Source organism: Plectropomus leopardus, chromosome 12 (genome assembly GCF_026936395.1).
Source record: "Plectropomus leopardus strain MGB_pleo_1.0 chromosome 12, ASM2693639v1, whole genome shotgun sequence".
NCBI classification, from domain to species: Eukaryota; Metazoa; Chordata; class Actinopteri; order Perciformes; family Serranidae; genus Plectropomus; species Plectropomus leopardus.
In genome coordinates, this window is record NC_142187.1 from 19,403,874 (window position 1) to 19,428,012 (window position 24,139).

General features: G+C 39.3%; 3 protein-coding genes across 3 annotated transcripts; all 3 read right to left on the reverse strand.

Annotated features, from left to right (window-relative positions):
* LOC121951655 (putative G protein-coupled receptor 148) lies at positions 1-1,885 on the reverse strand. The gene has a single exon (XM_088085529.1). The coding sequence runs from the start codon at positions 1,883-1,885 to the stop codon at positions 929-931; it is 957 nt and encodes a 318-aa protein (XP_087941655.1). The 3' UTR covers positions 1-928.
* Positions 1,886-3,233: 1,348 nt separating this feature from the next.
* mterf4 (mitochondrial transcription termination factor 4) lies at positions 3,234-9,411 on the reverse strand. Its single transcript, XM_088085527.1, has 4 exons — positions 9,271-9,411; positions 8,552-8,957; positions 8,248-8,432; positions 3,234-5,507 (listed from the first exon to the last, which is right to left on the reverse strand). The coding sequence occupies exons 1-4, from the start codon at positions 9,295-9,297 to the stop codon at positions 5,121-5,123; spliced, it is 1,005 nt and encodes a 334-aa protein (XP_087941653.1). The 5' UTR covers positions 9,298-9,411; the 3' UTR covers positions 3,234-5,120.
* A 1,382-nt stretch (positions 9,412-10,793) lies between these two features.
* On the reverse strand, positions 10,794-23,752 carry pask (PAS domain containing serine/threonine kinase). The gene is made up of 21 exons (XM_042497864.2): positions 23,388-23,752; positions 22,982-23,197; positions 21,811-22,040; positions 21,544-21,714; positions 21,219-21,353; positions 20,878-21,012; positions 20,445-20,682; positions 19,154-19,335; positions 18,932-19,064; positions 17,879-18,050; positions 16,407-16,639; positions 16,099-16,225; positions 14,283-14,860; positions 14,046-14,188; positions 13,761-13,928; positions 13,514-13,639; positions 12,909-13,043; positions 12,607-12,806; positions 12,098-12,231; positions 11,846-11,995; positions 10,794-11,703 (listed from the first exon to the last, which is right to left on the reverse strand). Exons 2-21 carry the CDS (start codon positions 23,178-23,180, stop codon positions 11,525-11,527), a joined length of 3,768 nt encoding a protein of 1,255 aa, XP_042353798.2. The 5' UTR covers positions 23,181-23,197; positions 23,388-23,752; the 3' UTR covers positions 10,794-11,524.
* Between the last annotated feature and the right edge of the window lie 387 nt (positions 23,753-24,139).

Here is a 24,139-nt window from a genome sequence, read left to right on the forward strand (position 1 = left end):
AAACAAAAAAAAACCAAGGAAGGGATTTGGGTGTTTTTCTACCAGAATTACAATATTAGTGATTCAGTGATAGAATTTCGAGAATTAACACCAACAAACAATATTTTTAATGTCCTGTAGTGTGCTAATTTTCATGTTCATACTTGTATTTGGAGTTTCTGCTGGGACATGTTGACATGCTTTAATGTTCAAAAAACACTTTATTTTCCTCATACTGACTGCCTGAATATATCTGTATTCACAGTCTGTCCTGGCAGCTCATTTAAAGATTATGGACTGACTTCATTTCTTGGGACTAATAATTTCGACACTTTGACACTTTATTTATGTAATACCTATACTTGCTCTGTATTAAAAAAGACACAAAGATCAGAATTTTTAACCTATACACCGTCAACAGTTTTTGGATTGTCCGTCCACCTGTGTCCATCCATCCCATAACTCAAGAATTCATAAGCTAATTATGACAAAATTACATACAAATGTTTAATAGAATACAATGATGAAGTGATGACATTTTATATCAAAAAAGGTCAAAGGTCAGCTTCACTGTGATATCACAATGTGATGAAAAAACACTTTTCTAGCCTTTACTCAGTGATATATCTCAGGAGCAGAAGGGGAAACATTTGATCAGATGCTGAATTTGGTGCCCACCTTAAAACTGTGCTGATAATATACAGTAGATCTTCAGTGCTGCGGAGCTGAAGAAGAATGTGAAACATCCATATTTTCATTGACATGGATTTAAATAAATATAGAAAATAGGAAAATTTACTTTTTTAATGGCTAGTCAAAATAAAATTGCACTGGAGGAGATTTGGACGCATCCTTGCTGCTGCCCTCGCAGTTACATCAGAAAATCTGTATATCACAAGTAATTTCCATAGAGGAAATTTGAATAATGGACAGTTTATACAAGTCTCCATTAAACTGTGATGTGACTGAGTCTCCTGTGCTGGTGCAGCAGCTGCATCAGAGAGTCCGAGAGCTCCCTGTACCTGAGCCCATACAGGTATGGAGCAAACGCCCTGGGCAGCAACACGAAAACACACATGTTGACGGTGCTGATCCACACACGAACATCCTGACTTATGTCTTCCCTCTGGAACAGGTAGAGCTCCAGGGTGAAAACAAAGCCGGGGGCAAAGTAGAGCAGGAGCAGAACCCCGTGAGCCAGCAGTGTGACCCGGGCCCTGGAGAAGCGGCTCTGCCAGATGCCCTGGGTCCTCGTTACCATGTAGAGACGAATGTAACAGTAAAAAATGAGCAAAGCACAAATGAGCGCAGCGACAAAGAAGTAGATGTGGATCCCAACTGTGCTGCTGCCCTGCATGAAGCTGAGAGAGATGAGGACCAGGCACACAGCTACCCTCTCATGTTGATCTCCCCTCTTCACCTCCATCAAGATCACCAGGGTGAAAGGGTACAAGGCGGCCAGCAACCACACCCCCACCAGTATGCGGTAGGTGCGGGCAGGTGGAAGAATGTCATGGTAACGGAGAGGCCAGCGAACTGCAGCGTAGGTGTCGACCACCATGAGGGTGACAGTGAGGATGGCACAGCAGTAGGCGGTGACAGTGACGGCTGTGACCAGCTCACAAAACAGCCAGGTGATCTGAGCTCTGGCAGTGTTACAGATCACTGTGGCCAGGTTGAGGATGAGGAAGAGGATGTCTGCAGTCAGGGTGTTGGCCACCAGCAGGTAACGTGTCTCCTGACGCAAGGCGCGGGAAAGGAAAATACACGTGAGGAGGACGGGATTCGCCAGCAAGGTGGCCAGAGTGATGACTGTGGTCGGGATGAAAAAGTAATCTAGGTTCCACTTGAGCAGATTCTCCACCCAGTCCTGTGTGATGTTTGAAATCTTCGTTGATGAAGTCATCTTGTCTTTGAGTTATGGAGGCACAGCTGCTCTGATTGAGGTGTGTTTTATAGTGTGTCAGCTATTTCCTCCTGCTGCTGCCTGTTCATGAAAAGACCATAAATGAATATCACAAATCAGAGCAGACCACCTAAAAAAATGCAAGCATGTAAATGCATACAAATATACAGTCTAATGTATGAGAATAATGACTATACTACATATTCTTTATATAATTACAGTCAAATTAACTGCTGAGGGGGTCAAAACGAGGGAGGCACTAAAACTTCTTTAAGTTCTGGGGAGGGGGGGGCTGTTTTTAATTTGGCTTAGGGGAGGGACATTCAACTTTAAATGGTTGTGTTATGTATTAATTTCTAAATACCCTCAGAACCCTGAAACATGCAAGTGTGTTTGAAAGACATATTTTCTTTAAAAAAATCAATTTGTCATAGCCAGAAACCATGAAATATAGTTATTTATGCATTTATATCATATATCCATATATATATATATATATATCCTTTAACTCACTAAGGGAGGCTAGAGAGAAAAAAACCCCTAAAACTAACAAACCAAAAACCAAAAAACAAAAAAATGTAGTTACACCCCAGCCACCCCTGTACTGTGATAAATTAAGTACAGTCCCTAACTCTGAATTATGGACTATGATTTCTAAACACTATCCATCAAAGTGCCCATATAGGCTTCATCTTGATGTATTGTAAGCTGGGCAAACATAATGTAAACAAATTTCACACACTGCGGGGGCCAAAGTTTTGTGGGGTGGGACTCACACACCTGCACTCTGTTGAATTTCTGTGTACCAATCTGTACATTTTCTGCTTCAGTTCATGGTGTAAATGTGTTTAATTTGTCAAAATGAAAGTCCTCTGTGAAGCAGAACATCAAGCTGGAATGAATAGCTCCATTAAGAGATTTTACAAAACCTGGGATCCACTGATAAACTATGTGAATGATCTGCCCGGCTGAAACTTTGAATAAATACCTCCGCAAGTGTTCTGTCCTATATATGTGTATATGTTTGTACGACTTTTTTTTAATTTCTGTTTTGTGACTTATTTCTTTTTTTCCTTCTTCTTTCTTACGTTTCTCTTTACATTTCTGTTCATATTTGTTAATGTCTTGTCTGATAAATGGGGTGAGACAAGTGCATAAGTTCTAAACATTGAGGGTGACACAACTTTTGTAGTTCTCCTTTTTGCTATTAATAGCCCTGACTAAATAAGTTCTGTCCCCATCATGAAGAAAATGAGATGCCAAAATTCAAATGTGACTATGCGGTATTGGACTCTGCTCCTTAAGTTTTATGTTTCTAAAAAAATAAATGCAAATGAAGAAGCTGGAGTAGTAAATTATTAATGCAATGTAATAAACATTAGAAAATATACTGTCTCTTAAACACATCACACATTTGCCGTCAAACGCAGTTTGGATGAAACAGTATTTTTGTGAATTTAGTAAACTTCTCTGCACTCTCAAATGAAAAATCAGTATTGGACAGAGAGAATGGTTACAAATAGTAAAACACTTGAGACAAAAACAGATAATCATCCGCTTCTGCTCAAACTTTGAGACAACAAACATATTGACAGATTATTGATTGACCAAAGGTAAGTTTTCCTACCTGATTTCCCGTACAGAAAAACCTCTCTGTGTTGTACATCCATTAGGCTTTATGCTTCTATAAATCAATGGATAATTTGTACGACTTGTTTCACTCGCCGGCCTTATCTGATGTACTTTTTGTTGACTCACAGATAATATACTGTAGGGATGGAGAAAGCTACGGCCACTTGTCAGTCACATAGTTACGGGGTGGAGCACTTATCCTCTTAGCGGCTTCTAATGGTGTCGCTTTTTCTGTGTTTTATACCTCACAACATGTTTCAGAAGTGACTTGGTTTAAGAAGCCATTTGAAAACTACTTAGTTTAAATGGATTAGATTCAGCATCAGGGCAATAACACTTTTGAAATCTATTTAAAGGGACAGTTCACTGCAAAGTAAAAAATATTTATATATATTTCTTAAACTTTTAGTGCTTTTTACAAGTCTACATTTTTTTTGCTTTGAGTTGCTGATTGATGGAGATATCAGCCATAGAGATGTCTGCCTTCTCTCCAGTATAATTTAACTAGACGGCACTCGGCTTGTGGTGCTCAAAGTCCCAAAATATACATTTGAAAAACTCAACAGCGATGTCTCTTTCCAGGATTCATGACCCGGTTACTCAAGAAAATCCACAGACCTTGTTGTAAGCACTTTTATGTGGGAACTACTTTCTTACTACAGAACTACACAGTATCACAGCGCAGAAGGAAGCGTGCATCTACTCATGGACAAGAGGCTCGTGCACTTTACAGTGCAAGATGTAAACATTAATGGCGTCCTTCTCGGCCGACCTGTAACATCTGCTTGCTCAGCAGTGCTCGGTGAGCAAGCAGTAGAGGCACAGATCCCTCTGTGCAGTGAAACAGTTGGCGGGTGTAGTTCAGTAGAAGAAAAAATATCTCCTATATGAAAGTGCTCACAACAAGATCTGTGAATTATCTTGAGTAACCGGGTCATGATTTCTGGAAAGAGATATTGCTGTTGAGTTTTTCCAAATGTATTTTTTGGCACTTGGAGCACAACAAGCCAAGTGCCGTCTAGTTCCATTATATTTAAGAGAAGGCAGACTTCTTTACGACGGATATCTCCAACAGTCAACAGTCAACTCACACCAAACTAGTCAAGACTGATAAATAGCACTAAAGGTAAGAGGAGAAAAAAATATTTTGGGGTGAACTGCTCCTTTAACTTGTGAAAACTATAATGAAAGTCAAAAGCTTTTTTGACTATGGAAAGAATATAAGGGAGAAAATGTTCACCACGTTCAAACCTGACAGTTTAAAATCATATATTGTCCTCATTTATCACCCAAACCTCACACTGATGTCACCTCATCTCACGCCTTGACGTGGCCACTTAGATTAACACAGAAATCAACATCAAAAGGCTCACTCAGTCCAATCTGTTACCATCATGGACACAAAAGAGAACAAGCTCAGGAACAATGAGCGCGACACGGTTTCCTCTGTGTGTTTTAGATAAGAATTTTCTATAGCACTTCATGACAAACCTGAGCTCAGACAAAAGGAAACATTTCATTGCTTCATTTATCACCATCAGTTTCTCTAATCATGTAATTCCCCTTTTAAATAAGTTCCCTCAGTACCTCTAACAGTGCCGTTTCATTTCTTTTTCCTTCTCTTCAGGTACCCATCTCTCCTCTCAGTCTCGTCCTCCTCATCATCCTCCTCTTCTTCATCATCATCACTATCAGCTTCAATGCTGCCGTGCTCCTCTTCCTGCCATTCTCTGGCCACCAGTCTCTTAAACACATCGTACTCCTCTGCTGACGCATTTGCAACATCTGTGATGAAGGAGTTCTCGTCAACATGGAGGATGCTGTCCAGTTTGGGGTTGATGATGGTCGTCTGTCCTTTCTTGTCCGGGGTTTGATACAGGCCCCTGCGCTCCAGAAAACAGTGTCGACGGCGCACCTCGTCCAGAGGGAAACGGAACAGCCTGGACTTCACCATCTCCGCCTGTTTGACGCCCATTCTGAAGTAGACGTACTGTAGAGGAATGAGTTAATACACGCTGTAACAAACAACGATCAGTTGAAGACATTAGTTTCCTGACACACACAGACAGACAATCATTCACAATCACATTTACACCTACCACCAATTTGGAGTCACCAGTTAACCTAACCTTCATATCTTTGAACTGTGGGTGAAACTGAGAGAAACTCCACACATAAGGGCCCCAGCCGGCCGGGGGATTCGAACCCGAAACACTCTTTCTAACCACTGCTGCCTAGTTGGTGCATCTAAAATAACATGACAATTAGCCACTTTGTTAGTATGCAGGTTGCAATAAGAGTAGTCCTAACAGCTGGAAAAAAATACTTTGTGAGTCGGCTAAGCTGTTACTTATTCTACAATTCTACAATTTCATTTAGCAGACGCTTTTATCCAAAGCGACGTACAACACAAGCAAGAATTTAATATTTTAAATTACTTATAAACTTATAATTTTGAGTTGATTTGCCAACCTCGATATGCCATTTTTTTTTTTTGCTATAACTATTCCAGATTACTTTTTTGACATCTTGTTAGTGTATCTTTTTTAGCCTGTCACATGAGGTCAACCTGTCAAAGTCACAAAACAAGGCCTATGGCTATATGTTCTTGTCTGAGATTAATAAATTATCAATGATTATGCACCATGAATTTTGTTAGATTACTATGTCTTCATTTTTTCGGGGTCTTGGAGTAATTTTATGTATATATATATATATATATATATATATATATAAGGAGCATAAATACAAAGGCAACAATCTAAACTTTAAAGCATTCAGCTCAGCCTGAATGTTATCCATTCGCAGCAAGCTGCCCCAGAGATGTTGACTTCAATTATGACCACCAGAGGGAGTGCTACACCAGTAGACCAATTCAGTACTACACAGGAGACTGTTGAGTGTTGACATTGAAAAAGTCAGAAATGCTTAGTTTTCACTGTGCTGTTGATGGACACACACTATTGTCCCAAAATGCAAGGACATATACAAGCTGCTCCGAGTTGGGGAAAATGTATATATATATACATATATATATATATATATATATATATATATACACACACACACCCCGGTGCTTTTATAAAGGAGAAAACAACTGACGATAAACACACTATATCTGTGGTGCAAGAGGGGATTGTGCAATACCTATGATGAGGTCTGCCTTCTACAGAATCTGACATGTAGTCAAAACAAATTGATTATGTCTTCACTGAATTTAGTGACTAAATGTGACATGTGCTTTGTTTTGTTGTTTTAATGTTTTTTTGTACTGCTGTCCCATTTTTGTGCTCTAATGAAGTGTACTCTGTTCTGTGTGCAGTGCTGTTGTTACTGTTTTAAAGTATGTATTTTCCCTTGGTTGTCATCACACCTGCCTGCGTGGAAATAAGCCAAGCTGGTTAAACTGGTACATTTACAGGAATGTTTATTAATCCTGTCTGTTTGTGAAGTTTAAATAAAAGTCTGAGAATTGCTGAAGTCTCGGGTCATTTCCTGCTGGAGCAAAACAATGTTGATTTTTTTTGGGATACTAAATGTAAAAGTGAATAGTGCATACTGAATGTAATTATTGTTTGTTTTGGGATACGGGTTATGTGAACAGCACAGGTAATGTCGTTTACTACTGCGACCTTTGATATGATGTTTGAAGTTATAAGGAAGTCAATAAATGTGCAGGCTACCATGACAACAGCACTTTATCACAGGAGCTGTTGCCTTACTCTACAACTATTACACTTCCATATATTTTGCCTGCAGTGAATGATTATTTCTGTTTTTAATTTGATTTTGTACTCTGAAAATGCTAAAATGCCTATCACAATTTTTCAGTCTTCAACAGCAACAGCTGAGAGAAAATTGAGGATGCACCCTTTTGTCAGTAATGCACCAAAGCTACAGAGCTCCCTGCCTTTAGATATCAGAGACGCCAGTTTGCTAAATATTTTTTTACAGAGAGTTAAAAATGCATCTGTTCACTTTAGCCTTTAAGTAACTCTGACTTCTCTGGTAGAGTCTTTTTGCACTTCTGCAATTCTTTTAAAATGTTCTTACTTGATTTTAAGATTCACTGTTTTGCTTATATTGAGCTATGAGGCCTTCTGTGTACTCTTTTTTCATCTTATTTTTATGACACACTGCAAATGAACTGTTGACACTCCTCCCCTCCGGATGGAGGTTACACAGCATCCGGGCACGTGCCATCAGGCTGAGGAGCAGCTGTCTAAGCAAATGCCGTAAGACGGATGAACTGCACCACACTGCCCTTTTGATCCTGAAATGCTGCTACTTTAACTTTTATTGTGTTCCTAATATGCTAATTGTATTATTATATAACATTCTATGTTTTATATTTCTGAGGGCACTTTGATAAATGTTTCTCAGTTTTTAAGATTTTACTGTTTGCACACTGCACGGCTCACTTCATATATCTATCTATCTATCTATCTATCTATCTATCTATCTATCTATCTCTATCTATCTATCTATCTACTTATTTGCTAGCCCAGTTTTTTATTTATCATAATCTTGTTATTTCATGATCAAAAAGACATGAGTACTTAATCTCATTCTTCTCATGTATTGCATGACTGGAATGACAATAAAGAATAATTGATCCTTGATCCTGCTCAGTCAATAAGTTGACTGATTTAAGTTTTCTTTATGGCTCAATAGTAACACTCTTCGGTGCCAACCGTCTCAGTCCTTCAGTGTTCGGTTTTCATGCTGACCTGAAACTTGTACTCCAGCTGACCCATGTTTTCCAGGACTATGGCCGGACAATCTCTGAGGATGTCTTTGACCTGCTGGACGGTAAACAGACACTTGTCCCTGAGGAACATCACCACCCTGTTTATTGTCTTCACAGGCACAGTGAGGATCTGAGGGTAATGGGACACCACTCTCTGGAGACTACCTAAAGGAGGATGTCAAGAAAAACACAGGTTAACACAGAGTACTCTAAGCACGACATAGTACTTCATGCACGCTTCAACAACGTTATGATAAACTGCTGCACAAAGATCATGATCTCACCTTCACCCAGACCTAGTTTCCGCATGTTGACGATGCGCTGCTGAAGCAGTGATTCCTTCACAGTGTAAAGTTCAGGACATTTCTCCAACAGCTTCAGCACTGTGGAGGGATTGAGCCCGAGGACAAGCAGAGCTGTGAGAGTTGACAGAGCATATTTGGCAGCACTTCCTCCTCTGAGTCTGGACACGACTTCATGGATCTGCTCCGCCTGGGTGTCTGTGAATCCCATATCACGCAGAGAGTGAGGGGACAGCTCTGATACTGGTTTGCTGGAGAGTTCATTGCTCTGGCCGGTGGAGGAACACAACAATCTGCAGCCGGTGCACAGAGGCCGGAGGTGACATCTCCCAAAGGGGAGTGGACTGGACACAGAGCAGGTGGTGTGTCTCACAGTCCACCGAAGAACCTGCACAGAGTAAATCATGTCCGTTTTAATTCCTGTTGTTTATTTATATGACCAGAACAGGACATTAACCACTATTATGACTGTAGAGCAATTAAAGACGAGAAATTAGCAGAAGATATGCTAAAAAACCAGCTGGGCTATCATTAGCATAAGTTAGCAAACACGAAGGTTATAGCGGAAGTTTTCGGGCTGAGTCGTTTCTTCGACATTTTCAAGTATGTGGCCTATTAAATTAAGTGTTTTACAAAGTAATGATTTTACTTTAGGGTTGATGAAATATAAAAATTGGGATGTTTAATAGGATTTCATTCACCTGAAGTGCAGCAACTCGAGTACCCATGCTTGTCCGTCGTCCACATACCTCCGTCTTTCACTTTACACAGAGGATGGAGAACAAAGGTTCCGCTTTGAGCTCTGCTCAGTGCTTTTGCAAGCGACACATCTTCCTTATAATACATCCATGCTACATTCACAGCACCCAGAGGAAGAAGTTGAACTCCAGCAAAACTACTCCGGCAGGAAATGTAGTTTAGTTAATTAAAACTATTAAGAAAAAGTACTTGAGGCTACTTTGTGTTTTTTATATACTCTGTTTTTCATTTTATATTTTTAAATTGCTTCTATATTTTTTATCTCATACTATTTAAATCCACTATTTTTATTCTTCCTTTATGTTAATTTTTTTGCACCAAAACACCAAGTCAAATTTCTTGTATATGTAAATGTACTTGGCAAAAAACGGATTCTGATTCTTTGTAAAAAAAAAATAAATAAATAAATTTAAAAATCAATCAAAAAAAAAGAAAGGAAAAAAAGATCAAATTGAAAATGTAGATGTGATATAAAATTATGACTGAAGGCACCAAGCAGGCTAACTAAGTTGGCCAGATAACTTATAGCATGCAACAAGTTATTTGTACAGTTATTTTGTGGTCAGAGGGGTTTAATTTCAGTAGAAAAGCGTTGAAATCAAATAAAAATTATTTCTCTTTTATGGATAAAAAGATGTTTGTAGGTTCAGTGGTTAATTACAAAGAAAATGACTTTAAAAAGCCAAAAAGAAGTATTTTAAGTACTTGAATCATTAAAATATGAATTTTGTTGAACTACCAGCAAGCTACTGCAAAATGTCGTTAAACTCCAAGCTTAATTATAAGTAGTTCAAAGTTCCCCGTCCCTGGTTCTGCTGGCTTGACAAGAGGAGCATACAGGGTGCAGCGCAAAGTGAAAACCAGACATTTAAATATTATATTAATATTAATATTTTAAATTTTAGATACATATGAACTGTACCAAATAGGAAACATTTTAATGTTTAACACCTACATGTTCCTGAGTACTTACTCTGTATGCTCTAAAAAGTAGAAAAATAGACCTGACAGCTGTTCTGATTGTGTAATTTGCGAGAAAACTGACTGCAATGAACAATCAATAAATCTATTTCTTTGTCACATGGAATCACAAAAAAAAAATGGATTTCAGTGAAATGCAATTAATCAGTCCCATCAAATTTAACATTCAAAACTATTATAATAATATATTTATAATAACAGATTTAAGTCTATGGTGGGAGTGGGATGTTTCAGGCAGGGTCTTCATTTATGGTAATTGTTTTATTCATCTGAGTATAATATTTTTTCTTTTTCTTTTTTTTTTAAACCTATATTATGAGCTGAGAAACACAAAAATCTTATTCTAAATACCAACATCATAATTTTTGTGTAAACAGACCTGCAATTTATATGGCAGAATATTAAGTTTTTTAAGCTGGCAGTTTTATTTTGGAAATTTCATTCAGGCCAAGCAGCTGCTGCCTGTACAATGTGTCATCACATAAGAAACTGACACATGATTTTTTTTATTGCATTGCCATTTAATGTGTTTACTGGCTGCATATAAAAACATACAATTCAAATACATTTATAGTGTTTGCTTGACAAACAAAAACAATCTGCAGTTCTGATCAACAGGCCATTCCTCAGTTACATAAAAAGGAACACATTTGTTGTCAATATTTATTAATCTACAAAAAATAAATAGATAATATATTGTAAATATACTTACAATGTTTAATTAAAACAGTCAAGATTAAAATCATGAGAATCAAACAGTCACTTAACAAAAGCAGCATGAATAAAACAATTCACTTCCACTTTAATCAAGTTCTCGGTACGGTTTATCTGAGGTAAAACAACATCAAGGCTGTGGTCACTTTGGGTTTTGGTGGTAAAGCTGGATCTCTGCGAAAACTATGATTTTAAGGATTCAAAGAATAAATATGAAAGATTACATTAAAGTAAAAAAAGCCACACCATGATACACGGGTTCCTCTGTGTTGCTATCTGCAATCACAAATATGTGAAACAAGCACATTTTGGCTAAAAAAAAGCTGAATAACAATCTTCACTTCACTTGGTAGCAAACTGTTTATACTTCATTGTCTATTTGTCTCTAAAAGACTGGTGCCTACATGGTAGTTTCTTGAATAAAGACTGGCTTCCCTTTTCTTATTTTGACCTTCATGTCTAAATGTCGGAAGGTGGTTGAACTCCCTTTAAATTCAGCCTTTAATCCTCATGGAGGTACTTCTGAAGCTCTGTTTCCAGGGCTGCCATTGACAACCTGTCATCCTCATCCTCCTCCTCTTCCTCCTCCTCATCGTCAGGAAGAGTCTCATCGTATTGATCTGGGAACAAACTTTGTCTGACATACATTTGAGAACTGGACTCCTGGTGCTGTGGTGAGCCTGATAAAAAGAGAAAGCATCTAAATTTGAAAGATTTTTCAAGTTTTCTTCACAAGTTTACTGCAACAGAAGGTGAGTAATAGATAATAATAGATACACGTGGTCATTTGGCAGGTGAAGTATTCCTTTCAAGAGTACTCACAGTTGCTCTGAGTTGCAGGGACCACCTCTGTCCAGCTGTACTCTGCCAGGGAAATGGGCTGGCTGATCCAGGACTGCAGCAGCAGCTGGTCCAGAGTCATTCTCTGAGCTGGATCACGGTGTAGCAGCCTGCATAACACACCATGTAGGTCTGCAAGTGTACATGGAGAAATGTCAGCATTAAGAGGTTTTGAAAGTGAAATTCTTCCGTGTGACAGTCAGTGAAACTTATTTGCAGCCACCAACGGTATACCTGGAGTGAGGGGGAACGGGGGCTTTAGTTTGGCCTCCAGGATCTCTTCAACACCACAGAAAGGGTTTTCACTGAACAGCAGAGTGTAGAGCAACACACCCAGAGACCACATCTCCAGCTCTGGACCCTCATAACTGCAACAGAAGCCAAACAAGGAGAGAAACTTTAATTACAACAGGCTTTTAGCATTGAGGAAACTTGGCAGCATATCATTGGTCAGTTAGTTCAGCGTCTGTTCGGCGTTGTGACTTTACGATCAGTATATCCTTGAAGCTACATATAGTTTAACTGTGCATCGTAAACGTTAATGGGTCATTAAAGTCATACAGGGAAACAGTGCTCTGACCTAGATTCTGCTTTAATGCTTTGACTAAGCTGTGCAATCACAAGGACAGCTAATCTCCTTTAAAATAAACCATCTATAAAAAAGGAGTCCAATATGAAATTTCCTATTCACTAAATGAAATGGAACAAATGTGACTTGTCATTTTCAGGTATAATGTACGTACGGATTTCCCTGAAGCACCTCCGGGGAGCAGTACTCCAATGTGCCACAGAAATTGTAAAAAAGCTTCCTGGGCGCCATCATGGCAGCAGAGCCGAAGTCTATCAGTCGAATGTGGAAACACTTATCGATGATGATGTTCTCATCTTTTATGTCCCTGTGAAGGATGTTCTTAGTCCTCAGATAGAAGACAGCAGCCACCAGCTGGGGAGAGACAGAACGACCGGTTTAGCAAAGAACAAATGAACGCTTTACATTTCAGAGCCCGTTCTCCTGGCGTGTGCGTTTCCCTGGTTATGTACATACTTGTCTGAAGATGTAGCTGGCCAGGGGCTCATCCAGTCTTGGCTGCATGTCTATAAACTCAAAAAGGTCCAGGCCATCTCCATGTTTCTCCATCACCATCTGGAAGTAACTCCCATTTTCAAACACCTCCAGCACCTGGTGGCACACACATAAATGATGAGCAAAGCAATTTAGCATTAAAAATGTCTTAAAGGGGCAGTTCATCTCAAAAGAGAAATATATATTTTTCCTCTTGGCTGTAGAGCTATTTTCAATCTAGATTATTTTGGTGTGAATTGCTGAGTGTTGGAGATATCGGCTGAAGAGATGCCTGCTCTTGAATATAATGAAACTAGATGACACTCGGCTTGTGGTGCTCAAAGCGCCAAATAAATACATTTGAAAAACTCAACAGCAATGTCTCTCTCCAGAAATCACGATCCGGTTACTCAAGATAATTTGCAGATCTTGTTGTGAGCAGTTTCATATGAGAAGTATTTTCTCTCTACAGCACAACAAAACAATCTATATTGATAAATAGTACTATAGATTAGAGGAAAAATGTGTATTTTTCGATTTTGGGGTGAACTGTCACTTTAAAGGCTTTGATGTAACAATCCAGGTACCTTGACTATGTTGTGGTGCTGTACTCGTGTCAGTATAGCAATCTCTTGGCTGACTCGTCCCAGCATGGGATCATCTACCCAACAGTCACTGACTATCCTGGCCTTGCTAATAAACTTCACTATCACCTGCAAATGAAAAATAATACAGCAAAAGAGAACACATCATCACAACAGTCACATCAAATTGCTGAATGTTGTATATACAAGAATAAGATATGTTTCTGGATGAATGAAAATGTTTTCTTACTTCTACTCCATCACAGCGCCTTATTGCCTTCCAGACAAAACCAAAGGCGCCTTTACCCACGGCTTTAAGAGGCTGGTACTCTTCCTCAAACTGTCCATCACAGGCTCGAGACTGCTCTAGGTCCATGGTGGAGCGTAATGCCTCGCCATGACTCGCCTCACTAATCCTCTACAGGAAGAAATCAGTTAAAAATGATGAGTTTAATACGGAACACATTTCACATTTCAATAAAAAATGATTATGTGCCATCCTTACTTATTATTAAGGATCTTTATTCTCACTGACCTCTCCTAGACTCACTCCTGATTGGTTGCGGAGTGATCGATCTGTTTGCATCAGCGACCCCTGCTGGCCAGGTCGACTCACCCACACGCAGATCATGGAGCTCCCATCAGGGAGTTTTGTCCTGCACACATCACACTGCACATCTGGAGGGAAAACAGGGTACTGCTCAGTCTTTTTCCTTTATGCAACACAATGGTTTTATTTTTAAACCATATAAACAGTTGTAATTGTACCAACCCAATCTTGTTCCATCTCTGTGATAGGCACTTCCTTCATATCGCCCCTCCAGTATCTGCGTAGCGTCTGAGGGCGGGGCATGTCCATTCACCTTCTGCTTCTTTGGAGTGGATGTGGAGGGAACGTCTGACTGAACCCCGTTGGTCATCTGCACGCAGAACTCTTGGCTTTTGTCTTTATGAATAGAAGAGAGCGCGGCCCACTGATCCTGCTCGCCTTCATCTTTTTCTACTTCACTTGAGCCGTTTCTGGCCTCAGCACCAGGGTTTCCGGTCTTAACGCGCTCTGCCTCGTGGTCAGACTCTATCATACATGTAGAGGGTGTACGCAGGAGCTCAGCTGTATCACAGGATGTCATGGAGCGCTGGTTATCACCATTGTACCCTCTGCCGCTGACAAGCTCTGTACTACCGCTCAGATCTAGCTCGGCCAGTGCCCGGGTCACCAGGTCACCATTGCTGTTAAGGTCCAGGAAACAGCTGGCTGAGTCCACTATGTGTGCTGAACGAGAGTCCTCTGCCTGCCCCGGCTCAGAACCACAATGGCCGGCAAAGTTTTCACAGAAGCCGGAGGAAGACCTGGAAATTGAGTTCAAATAAACTGATGACATGGAACAACAACCGATGGCATAAACTTAGCAAATCATTTTAGAATAAACAAACCCAGATGGTGTTATTTTACCAAAAAGAGATGAAAAAATACAATAATTTCTAAAGAATGCAGCTTTCTTTCCAATCTCAATCTGGCATGTCACTGACAATTACAGCTGCACTACTGAAAATGTTGGTGTATTTTAGTGGCTACTTGCCTAGAAATGATGGAAGAGAAAAGTTATTCAGTCCAAATAGATGCTATGGAAATATTCTGTTTATCACCCCAAGGTAGATCCATTTTTTCCAGATTTTAATTTTTCACTGTAAAATGTTACAGTCATGATGGCCTGTCTTAACATTTAGATATTCGTTTTTTTCAAGTAATGTTGGCCTTACACCAAACGACTTTTCGGGTGATTGCCAATGTTGGTGTGAAAATTTGTTTTACACTCCTGTGTTCTCCATTGTTTAGTATAAGGTGGTCATAAAACTCAGTCCGAGCTGTTTTAAATCAGTCTTTTTCTCGTCCTAATGTTCAGACAAATTTAAAAATGTGAAATAATGTAGCTGGTGTTTAGTCTGGCTCATGCAAAAAGTGAGGTTCACAACGTGAGCATTGTCAACAACCAATAGGTGCTCTCTCTCCAACACCAAACCATCAGGTGGACAGTAAACATGAAGGGGAGCCTGGGGAGGTGCAAGAATGCAAACAAGTCTTAAATCAGCATGTATCTGATCCACCAACCAGCTCTCATTTGAGTGAGAAATCTTTAGTTTTGAAACAATTTGCCTTTCATTTTGAAGTTTTTCTCTTGCAGCTAACCATCAGAGGCTGGTAGCAAGTTGAGGCAACTAAAATCCAAAATGTAAAGTTATTATAGAGTTATTTGTTTTTGTGGACACGTAGATAATTTTCAAAATGTCGTATTTCTTATGGGGAGTTTGGCGTGATATTTTCCACCAACAGCAGGATGGGAAATGATCTAAAAAGAATCTAGTTGTAGTCTTGCAAATATTGACCCTGCAGGATCCCCTCTTTGCCAAATGTTAGGTTTCTGACTAAAATCCCACATTGTGTTTAAATGTGAGCGGGTGTCAGATTTTCATCTTTTAAAGTTATTATCAGTTTTCTTGTGTTTGTAGGCACACAAAGTTTAAAGTCAGTACTATATATTGGTGATAAAAATGTGAAGAATTAATGTTTGCAACTTTTTTCCCCTCACCTGCTCTCCAGTGAGATGACCTCAAAGCTGGACTCTTGGAGTACAGAGGGCGAGCGGTGATCGTTGCCGACATCTGGAGACGTGTCACCCACTCTGCCAACAGCATGTCCATTCTGACTGGGAGTGTCTAAAGACGTGAGCAACAAAGAAAAAACAAGAAAACTGCCCAATGACATTTCTTAAAGACTTCTCTTAATGCTGATATGTATAAAATCATTCCCCTCAATATAAAATATTTACACATAGCATGTTGTGTAAAGCGTTCTGTGAAAACAACAGAACGCTACAACAGTTTAGCTGCATCATACCTGGGATAATCTTGATAGTAGGTTGATTGTTTTTATGAACTTTGCTGCCGAGCTGCTGTTTCTGGTTGTGGTGTGATGGTTCATCGGGAACCAGGCAGTACGTCTCTTCTTCTGGAGGTTCCACCCAAGCAAAAGTCTTGAGGAGGGCCTGAGTGGTATCAGCGCTGTCTAGCTGACTTACACAGGGAGCAACCTGGGCTGCCTGCTCCATCAGCTCTATAGTGTCATCAGTCCTGATGAAAGAATGGTTGGGTTTTAATCAAAGTATTATAATGCCAGTTGAGATTAAATACAAAAACCCGACGTAATTTAAGCGCGGAGGAATTTTGAGAAATTACAGCCTGACCCAGCCCGAACCTGGTGCTTTAGATACATGCAACAGCCAAAAATGATATCTTTTCAATTTTAATGTAATGATTAATTTTTATGTACAAGAACTCAGAACTCTCTGAATTAAGGACTTTGGCAACCTTAATTGTAAACAATGTGAAGCTGCAGGAGTTTTTTTTTAGCTGACAGTGTTTTCCCAAGGCACTCAGGTTAATTGGTGCTCTTGTCTGCTAAGCTGTAATAAAAGCTTATGGCTATTAAATCCTTGCAGTGCCATCAATCTCATGATAAAGGTTATCAACAATAATTAATGTATGTACTACAGCACTGTTGGAGGACCTTAATTATATACAAGGCAATTTTATTAACACCATGGGACATTAATTAACCTTGATTGCGTAGTAAATGATTGATTAAATAAAACATATATGACACTGCACTAATAGCACAGTAAAGTATCTCTACTTCTATAAGTTTACTTCTATTAGTATTTTGCCTAACCCTAAACATTGGATAAGTCATGCTATATTGTAAATCAACACATCTTTCAAACCAAACATGCTGTGACATTATTTATCCAACAGATGGCAAAAGAGTGTCGCATTAGAATATTATAAATCTGAATTGGATATCTTCATCTTCCAATATTACAATTGGGATAATGTGTTTGTTTATGAAAGTGAAGCCGTTATAATCCCAGGTTACAACATTTAAACAATTATGATCCACAATTATGTTTAAATGAGCAGATTTTTAAAAAAAAAAAGACAAACAGTGTTAAGCTGTAACTTAGAGTGTTTTAGTGTCTCTGCTGTCTGGTTGTGTACACAGAGATGCTATCAGGCTCGACCACAGAGTTGTTGTGTTTTCACTCTGCCGGGCACATTAAATATACATGCAGTCTGCTGCTTTTAGGTCCCTGGATATTGCGGCTTTTGTCTGGTCCATTATTTGTGAAAATACAAAGCACACAAAGATTTGGTGTACTACTTAATCTCAAGTGTGCAGGCATATGATTTTCTTTACAGGTTGAACAATGTCAAAATAAAGATGTTTACTATCCTTTGTTAATAAGAAGTCATTGAGTTCTTGAGTAAAAAACATCCAGGTGGCTTCAGACAAGGACATATGGGACTACTTACGTAAGCACTCGTGTGGAGGTGACAGCAGGAGGAGAAAGGGTGGACAAAGTGCTGCACTGTTTGTCCAGCCTGGTGCTGGTTCCAGTGAAGATCCTGCCTCTGCCTGTGGAGGTTCTCCCCAGGACAGCCTGATGGACCATGGCCATATCTCCAGCCACCAGTGAGGAAGGGTCTGAGGATTGAGAGAAAAAAAAAAGGAGAATATTAAATCACACAGTGAAAACAAATAGTGCTGTCTGAAAAGACAAAATGAGAACTATGGGAATAAATCCAGAATAAAAGAACACAGTATGACACATCATTTCAGACAGCACATAAACCTGTGTTATGTGGTTTTTTAACACAAAGGAAAACAGTTTTGACCAGAGGTTTTGAAAGTCGGACACAGTGCCACTTCACCTAGCTGAAAAACCTCTGGTTAGAGTTTAGTATCAAACTGTACTTTAAAAAAATATACTATGATTTTTTCTTGCTTTTTGCCTTTATTGGATAGAGATTTTTATGGAGAGCTACAGAGTGAAAGCAAGGAGAGAGAAGGGAAGACATGCAGCAAAGGGCCACACATTGGAATCAAAAGGACAAAGCCTTTGTACGAGGCGGTGCCCCCTCTGTCAGGTGAGCCACTGAGCACCCTGAACTGTACTTTTAAAAAAGCCAACCTAATTATGTGGGTGCTACCAAGTACAAATTCATATTAAATCCACCAGTGCCAAATGTCTCTACCTGAAAGCACAACTGCGTGAGAACAAGGAGTTCAGACAAGTGAAGTGCCCAGAAACCGAAAACCGAAACGGAGCTCCACAGATGCTCTGGGTTCAACTTTCCAGTGAGCAAAATGATCACTAAAGCATCTATCTGCCATGATAGTTTCAGCATGTGGTCTATTTTCTGTTCTATATAATTTGAGTAATAGTCTAGTATCACTGCAAACACACATAGTTCAATGTTCAGTGTCAGTTCAAACCTGAATGGTACCAAACTCTACTCGACTAATCACTGCAAGTGGAAAAAGCTGACATCTTGTTCAGACTGCAAATGCATACAAATGCTCACCATATTTCTCTGATATTTTGGACGAGGCTGTACTTTTATTAGCCTCTGCTTGAGAATCAGAGAAGGGGCTGCTGGCCTTTCTGTCTGACTCAGACATCCATCCATAAAAACCAGGCATCAGAAAAGTGACACTCTGTTGATGACAAAGCGGCAGAGACAGAAGTGAGAGTTGGCGTGGTTGTCAATCCAAATGGCCGTGTTCAGCTGGACATGTTGGCTAACCTTTCTCAGCAGCTCGTCCTTGTCGTAGCCAAACAGACTGAGAGCCAGGTGGTTGTGGATGCTGTGGATTGAGCCATCAGGGCGGAGCAGGAGGAGACCGCTCAGAGGCGCAAACGCCCAAACGGTTCCAGAGTACTCCAGCACAGGGCTGGGGGACAGGATGATTTCATCCGCTTTTGTTTCTGTAAGAGTCCAGAGACATGTTGAAGATTCACAGTTAATTACTACATTACAATGTATAATGAATAACTTTAAGCAATATTTGGATTGGTTAAGCAAGCAAATTTTAAAGTAATCCCAGCAAAGTTAGTTTATGCCAACAAAAGTTTAAACAAGACAATGTTTTGATCCCTCTTGGATCTTTGCTGGGTAAAAATGAACCTAATGAAGATCCAATTAGGATGAAGATTTTTAATTAAAACTTGATTTAACTTTTGTGTAAGTGTAAGCGTGCAGACATAATTTTTTCCTTCACGTATGCTGCCATGCACCTTTGTTATGTGCTTAGAATTATTCTCCCGAAACTTCTTAAATAAGCAGACATTAAACTGTTTAGAGGACAGTATTCTACTAAAACACACTAAAGGAGTTAGACGTGAAAACACTGCATGACAAAAGGAAATGAATACTAAGAATTTGCTCAATTTTTAATTAAATTACCACATATTGTCAACATGGTTCTGTATCAGTATGATACTGTAGAAACAGTATTTCTCTGTCACTATCCTTTGAAACCCTCCAAATTTGTAAAAACTGTCAACATCTCCTAAGCTAAAAAACAACAAAAAGGCTGTCATTTTGGCTAGTATTTTCTAAAATTGTTTATTCAGCTTAAACCCCATTATGGAACATGTGATTTTTAAAGTTTTCTTCAGTCCAATTTCATTGGACAGCAACAATGCTGTATACATGTTTTAAATCCCTGTTGGTTGGTTTTATCGCTCATCTTCTACTCCTTTGTTTCTGCATATGTTTTTAGCATATCTTGGCATAATTTGGGGCCATTTCTCTTGACATTAAATAACTTATTTTTAATTTTAACAACTGTCATTCAACTTAAAAGCACATTTCCATCAAGTGTTTATAATATCCTATCTACCTTCTGTACATTTTGTTATGATAAAAAGCTAAAGAGTATACACTCAAGATGTTTAAAGTGTTTGGGAAGCATAACACCGACAGTGGATAATGCACCAGTTTCTCTAGAATAATATTGAGTGTTTTCTAATCCCTCTCTTACCTAGCATTAGGTCCCAGCCTAATCTTAAAAAATAAATACTTAACACCTTACCAGAGGCTGTCTCTTCAGGGTTTGATCCCTCTGACTTGCACACAGAGGAGACGAGAGGAGGGCGTGGCTGATTCTCCTGTGTACCTGATCTTTCATGACTCTCTGCTGGGCAGGTGTAACTGGCCCCATTGTTTTGGTGTCGGGTCCTCCCACATACCACTGCCCCTTGAAGTTTGACACACAGTGGGACCGATGCACCCCCTGTTGTTCTACCACATACTCTCTGAACCCTCAGCATCTAAAAGAAAGAAGAAAAAGTCAAAGATGACAGAAACAGCTGAGCTTAAAATGTTACCAGGAAATATTGTGTCCTTGCTCTGTATTCCTGAACTGAACTAAGAAGCAAACTGGTAAACATGCACATGCAAACAAAGCTTAGGAAAGAGAGCTTTCCTGAGAGAGTGGGACAGTTTTGGCTGTAAAGTGTGCTTACTTTTGGCAACGCATTACTGTGCAGGGGGATTTGTAGAGAAGGGATTAGCTCCTTCACAGACAACCTTTTTAACTCGTCGGGATGGTGGTATCCATGAAGATGGGCAAATGCCAAGTCACAGGTTAGGATACTGCCCTAGAAATCACATGAAAAGCGTAACAAAGAATTGTTGTGGTGGATTGAAAAATGGAAATATTTCACTCAGTAGTGTGTAACTGAAGATAATATTAGAGTAATATGATAAAAAAAAAGGACAGGAAAGCAGGAATTCTCATTAAAAATGTTTAAAATAAGAAAATGAAAAACCGACTACCGAAACTGCTAGGTCAAGACGTACTTACATCTTGTGAAAAGGACAGAAAGGCGGATACCCTTTCCACATTTTCCATCATGAAAAGCCAGTGCTCTTCATTTTGTGGCTGTCTGTGGGTACACACTGACACAGACACCTCTCCAGATAACGTCACAACATCCACCTACATAAAAGGTCACATGTAAAAAATATACAAAACACTCTTTAACATACACTGATCCATTCTTGCAGCAGTGACGTGGAAGATATTTGATAAAACATAAGTTTAATATAATCATGTTTTGAGTAAAATGTAAGAATTCAAGCATGGCTATTTTCATAACTTCATTCTTTTTAGTCAGCATATTTCATACCACTTTTCCAGACACAGTCTCAACAGTTCCATCTGCTAGCGGAAAATCTTCTTCCATTGCCTCTTCCAGGACCTGACTGGTTTTCTTCAACATACAGGGCAGCTTTTTTCCAATCAGCTCATCTGTGGTGCACTCAAACAGTTTGCAAGCCTGTTCATTTGCAGACAAAATCTGAAAAAAAATAAAGATAAAACGAATTTTACAGCACACACTCTAGTTGCAGTTCTGTTTGACTTATCAGGCTCACACTAAATGCACACACATTACCTCTCTGGTTTTATGGTCGACTGTGAGAATGACTTTGTTTGGGTTGAGGGCAGATGGAGATCCCGACAGGCTAAAATCTCCGGAGAACAGCTGACTGAACAAGCTTTCCTCTGTCTCTGAGATAGTGGACGGGTGTGGCAGAGAGGCAACAGAAACATGGGAGCCAGGATGTAAGCTAGAGATCTGGAGGTTTCTCTCTGCAACAGATGTGCAGGCATCCAAACTTTTACCTGTATGCCAAAAAAGCAAAAACAAATAAAAAAAAAAAGAATCTTTCTCACAATAAGGGCTGAAACTAACATCATTTTTTCAATGCCCCATGTAACTTCTTTGAATAGATTGTGGTAAAAACAATAGTTTTTTTAGAACTAGTGTACAAAACTACGGTTTGAACATTTCACCTTTCTGCGTGGTCACCTTAACTCCTCATCTAAGAATAAACTTTCTAGGATTGTGACATTGTGACATTTTGATTTTGCTGCTGATTGTGACACAGCAGCAAAATCCCTTGACCCAATTCTTTACGGCCAATTTGAGCTCTTGAGCTCCAGTAGGCACTATAGAGTCCCTCTGGCAACTAAAAATGTATTCAAAAAGTCCTTAATCTCAAGTCCCATAAATTTTCTTTGTGGAAAATATTATGAGAAAAAAAATCTTGAATTCACCTCCTGAGAAACAGCCTGATCCAAATTTAAGATATTAAAATGCATCTTTTTCCTCTCTCACAGCCATGATCTTCTTTGCCTGAAATAATCAACTTTTGAGATAACAGTAAGATCCTAAAGAAAACAAAAAAAAGAAAACAAGTCTAAACTCTGTCTCTTTCATTGTTTCTAACAGTTGAGAAACCTCTGAGAATCCTATTAGCAAAGCAAAGGAACTGCTGATTTATTGTTTTGCTCCTTTCTCTTAAAGGAGGGTTTCGGAGAAATACATTAGAATTTAGTTATCTCAAAGTAAGAAGCTAGAAAAACTATTATGAGAAAAACTATAATTTTTCTCAGGGCCAAAGCCAAATTTCCACCCTCGTGGACAATAAAGATATATTCAGTTCTATCCTATTCTTTTGCCTGAAACTGAAAATATCAGTTATCAAAACTAATTAACTGTATGTGGATTGGTTCATCATTTCAGCTCTACTCGTAGTTTCTTCCAAATCAGTTACACTCACCTTTCAAGGCACCACCAGTATAATAAAGACGTTGCACTGCACAAAGGCTCCTCTTGTACATCGGTCTTTGGGTGCATGGATAAGACTTATTCAGGTCAAAGTCATCCTCCAGGTCAGAGGAGAAGCCGGGCACCACACAAATAGTGTCTCCTTTACCTCTGCTGCTTTGGCTCAGCCCAAAGTGAGGCGACAGCGACATTGCCGTTGGTTATCCAGCTGGGATTGTCGATGATTGACCCATAGAAAGAGATTAATGGCAGCATTGTGACAACATTGCACAACCACAAGTTAACGTTAGCCGACAACTGCAGGTCTAGCTGACAGAGAAAATGTTTTATTGATAACATTTGAGTTATTCGGGTACTTTAGCGTTTGATTTGAAGATTAAATCCAAAACAACACTTACCGCTGGTCGTAGACAGAAACTGTACGGCTTGTGTTGCCTTCAGAGGGCACAGCAGTTTCAGTTGACGCTATAGTTGACAAGGTAACGTTACCTCCCCTCTGCTAACTGGCTAACTAGCCATCTGCTAACGTTAACTCCCACTACAAACAAACCGATGCCGGACTGTGTTTTGTTCTGAAATTGCCGAGTTGCCACTTCACGTTTGACGAATTTACTACCAGTTGACGTTGCCGTAGCGTTGGGAAACTTTGAACGCCATTCCAGCAGGTTAGTTAAGGGGAAAAAAAGATTTTACTGCTTCTACTAACTTAGCGGTAGTGTTTGTAAACCGCGGGCTTCGAGCGCTAGCCAGGAAGTCTCCTCCAGCCAATCAAATATCACCCCTCTGAACGAGAGCAGCTCATTGGACAATTCACCGGAAACGACAGCCTTTGTCTCCATGGAAACAATGTTACAAAGCCAACCAAGTAAAATAAATAAAAATAAAATAAATTCAATTAAAAAACATATAGTCAATAATAATAATAATAATAGCAACAGAGTGCATATTCATAGCAATATAATACGATTTTGCTCTATTTTTTTTTTTGCTGTTAACTACTGATTTGTTTTTTTCCAGCACACACTTACTGTTTGGCACTGATTCGTGTGTATTTTGTCTTGTTTGGATTTATATACTGTATCTTGTGCTCAGGGGCCTGTGTTTGTGCTTTGTATTTCTTTTTGTTATTATAGGTTATTTCTCAAAACTG

What these genes read in the sequence shown, in the direction of transcription:
- pask (XM_042497864.2), bottom strand. Translation starts at nt 23,180, where the DNA reads ATGTCGCTGTCGCCTCACTTTGGGCTGAGCCAAAGCAGCAGAGGTAAA. An exon ending in AGGACGAGCTGCTGAGAAAG is followed by an intron (nt 19,065 to 19,153) that starts GTTAGCCAACAT and finishes TGTCATCAACAG; the next exon opens with AGTGTCACTTTTCTGATGCC. An exon ending in GTCATCTCACTGGAGAGCAG is followed by an intron (nt 14,861 to 16,098) that starts GTGAGGGGAAAA and finishes CTCAATTTCCAG; the next exon opens with GTCTTCCTCCGGCTTCTGTG.
- mterf4 (XM_088085527.1), bottom strand. Translation starts at nt 9,297, where the DNA reads ATGGGTACTCGAGTTGCTGCACTTCAG. An exon ending in GAAACTAGGTCTGGGTGAAG is followed by an intron (nt 8,433 to 8,551) that starts GTGAGATCATGA and finishes ATCCTCCTTTAG; the next exon opens with GTAGTCTCCAGAGAGTGGTG. An exon ending in AGCTGGAGTACAAGTTTCAG is followed by an intron (nt 5,508 to 8,247) that starts GTCAGCATGAAA and finishes ATTCCTCTACAG; the next exon opens with TACGTCTACTTCAGAATGGG.
- LOC121951655 (XM_088085529.1), bottom strand. Translation starts at nt 1,885, where the DNA reads ATGACTTCATCAACGAAGATTTCAAACATCACACAGGACTGGGTGGAG.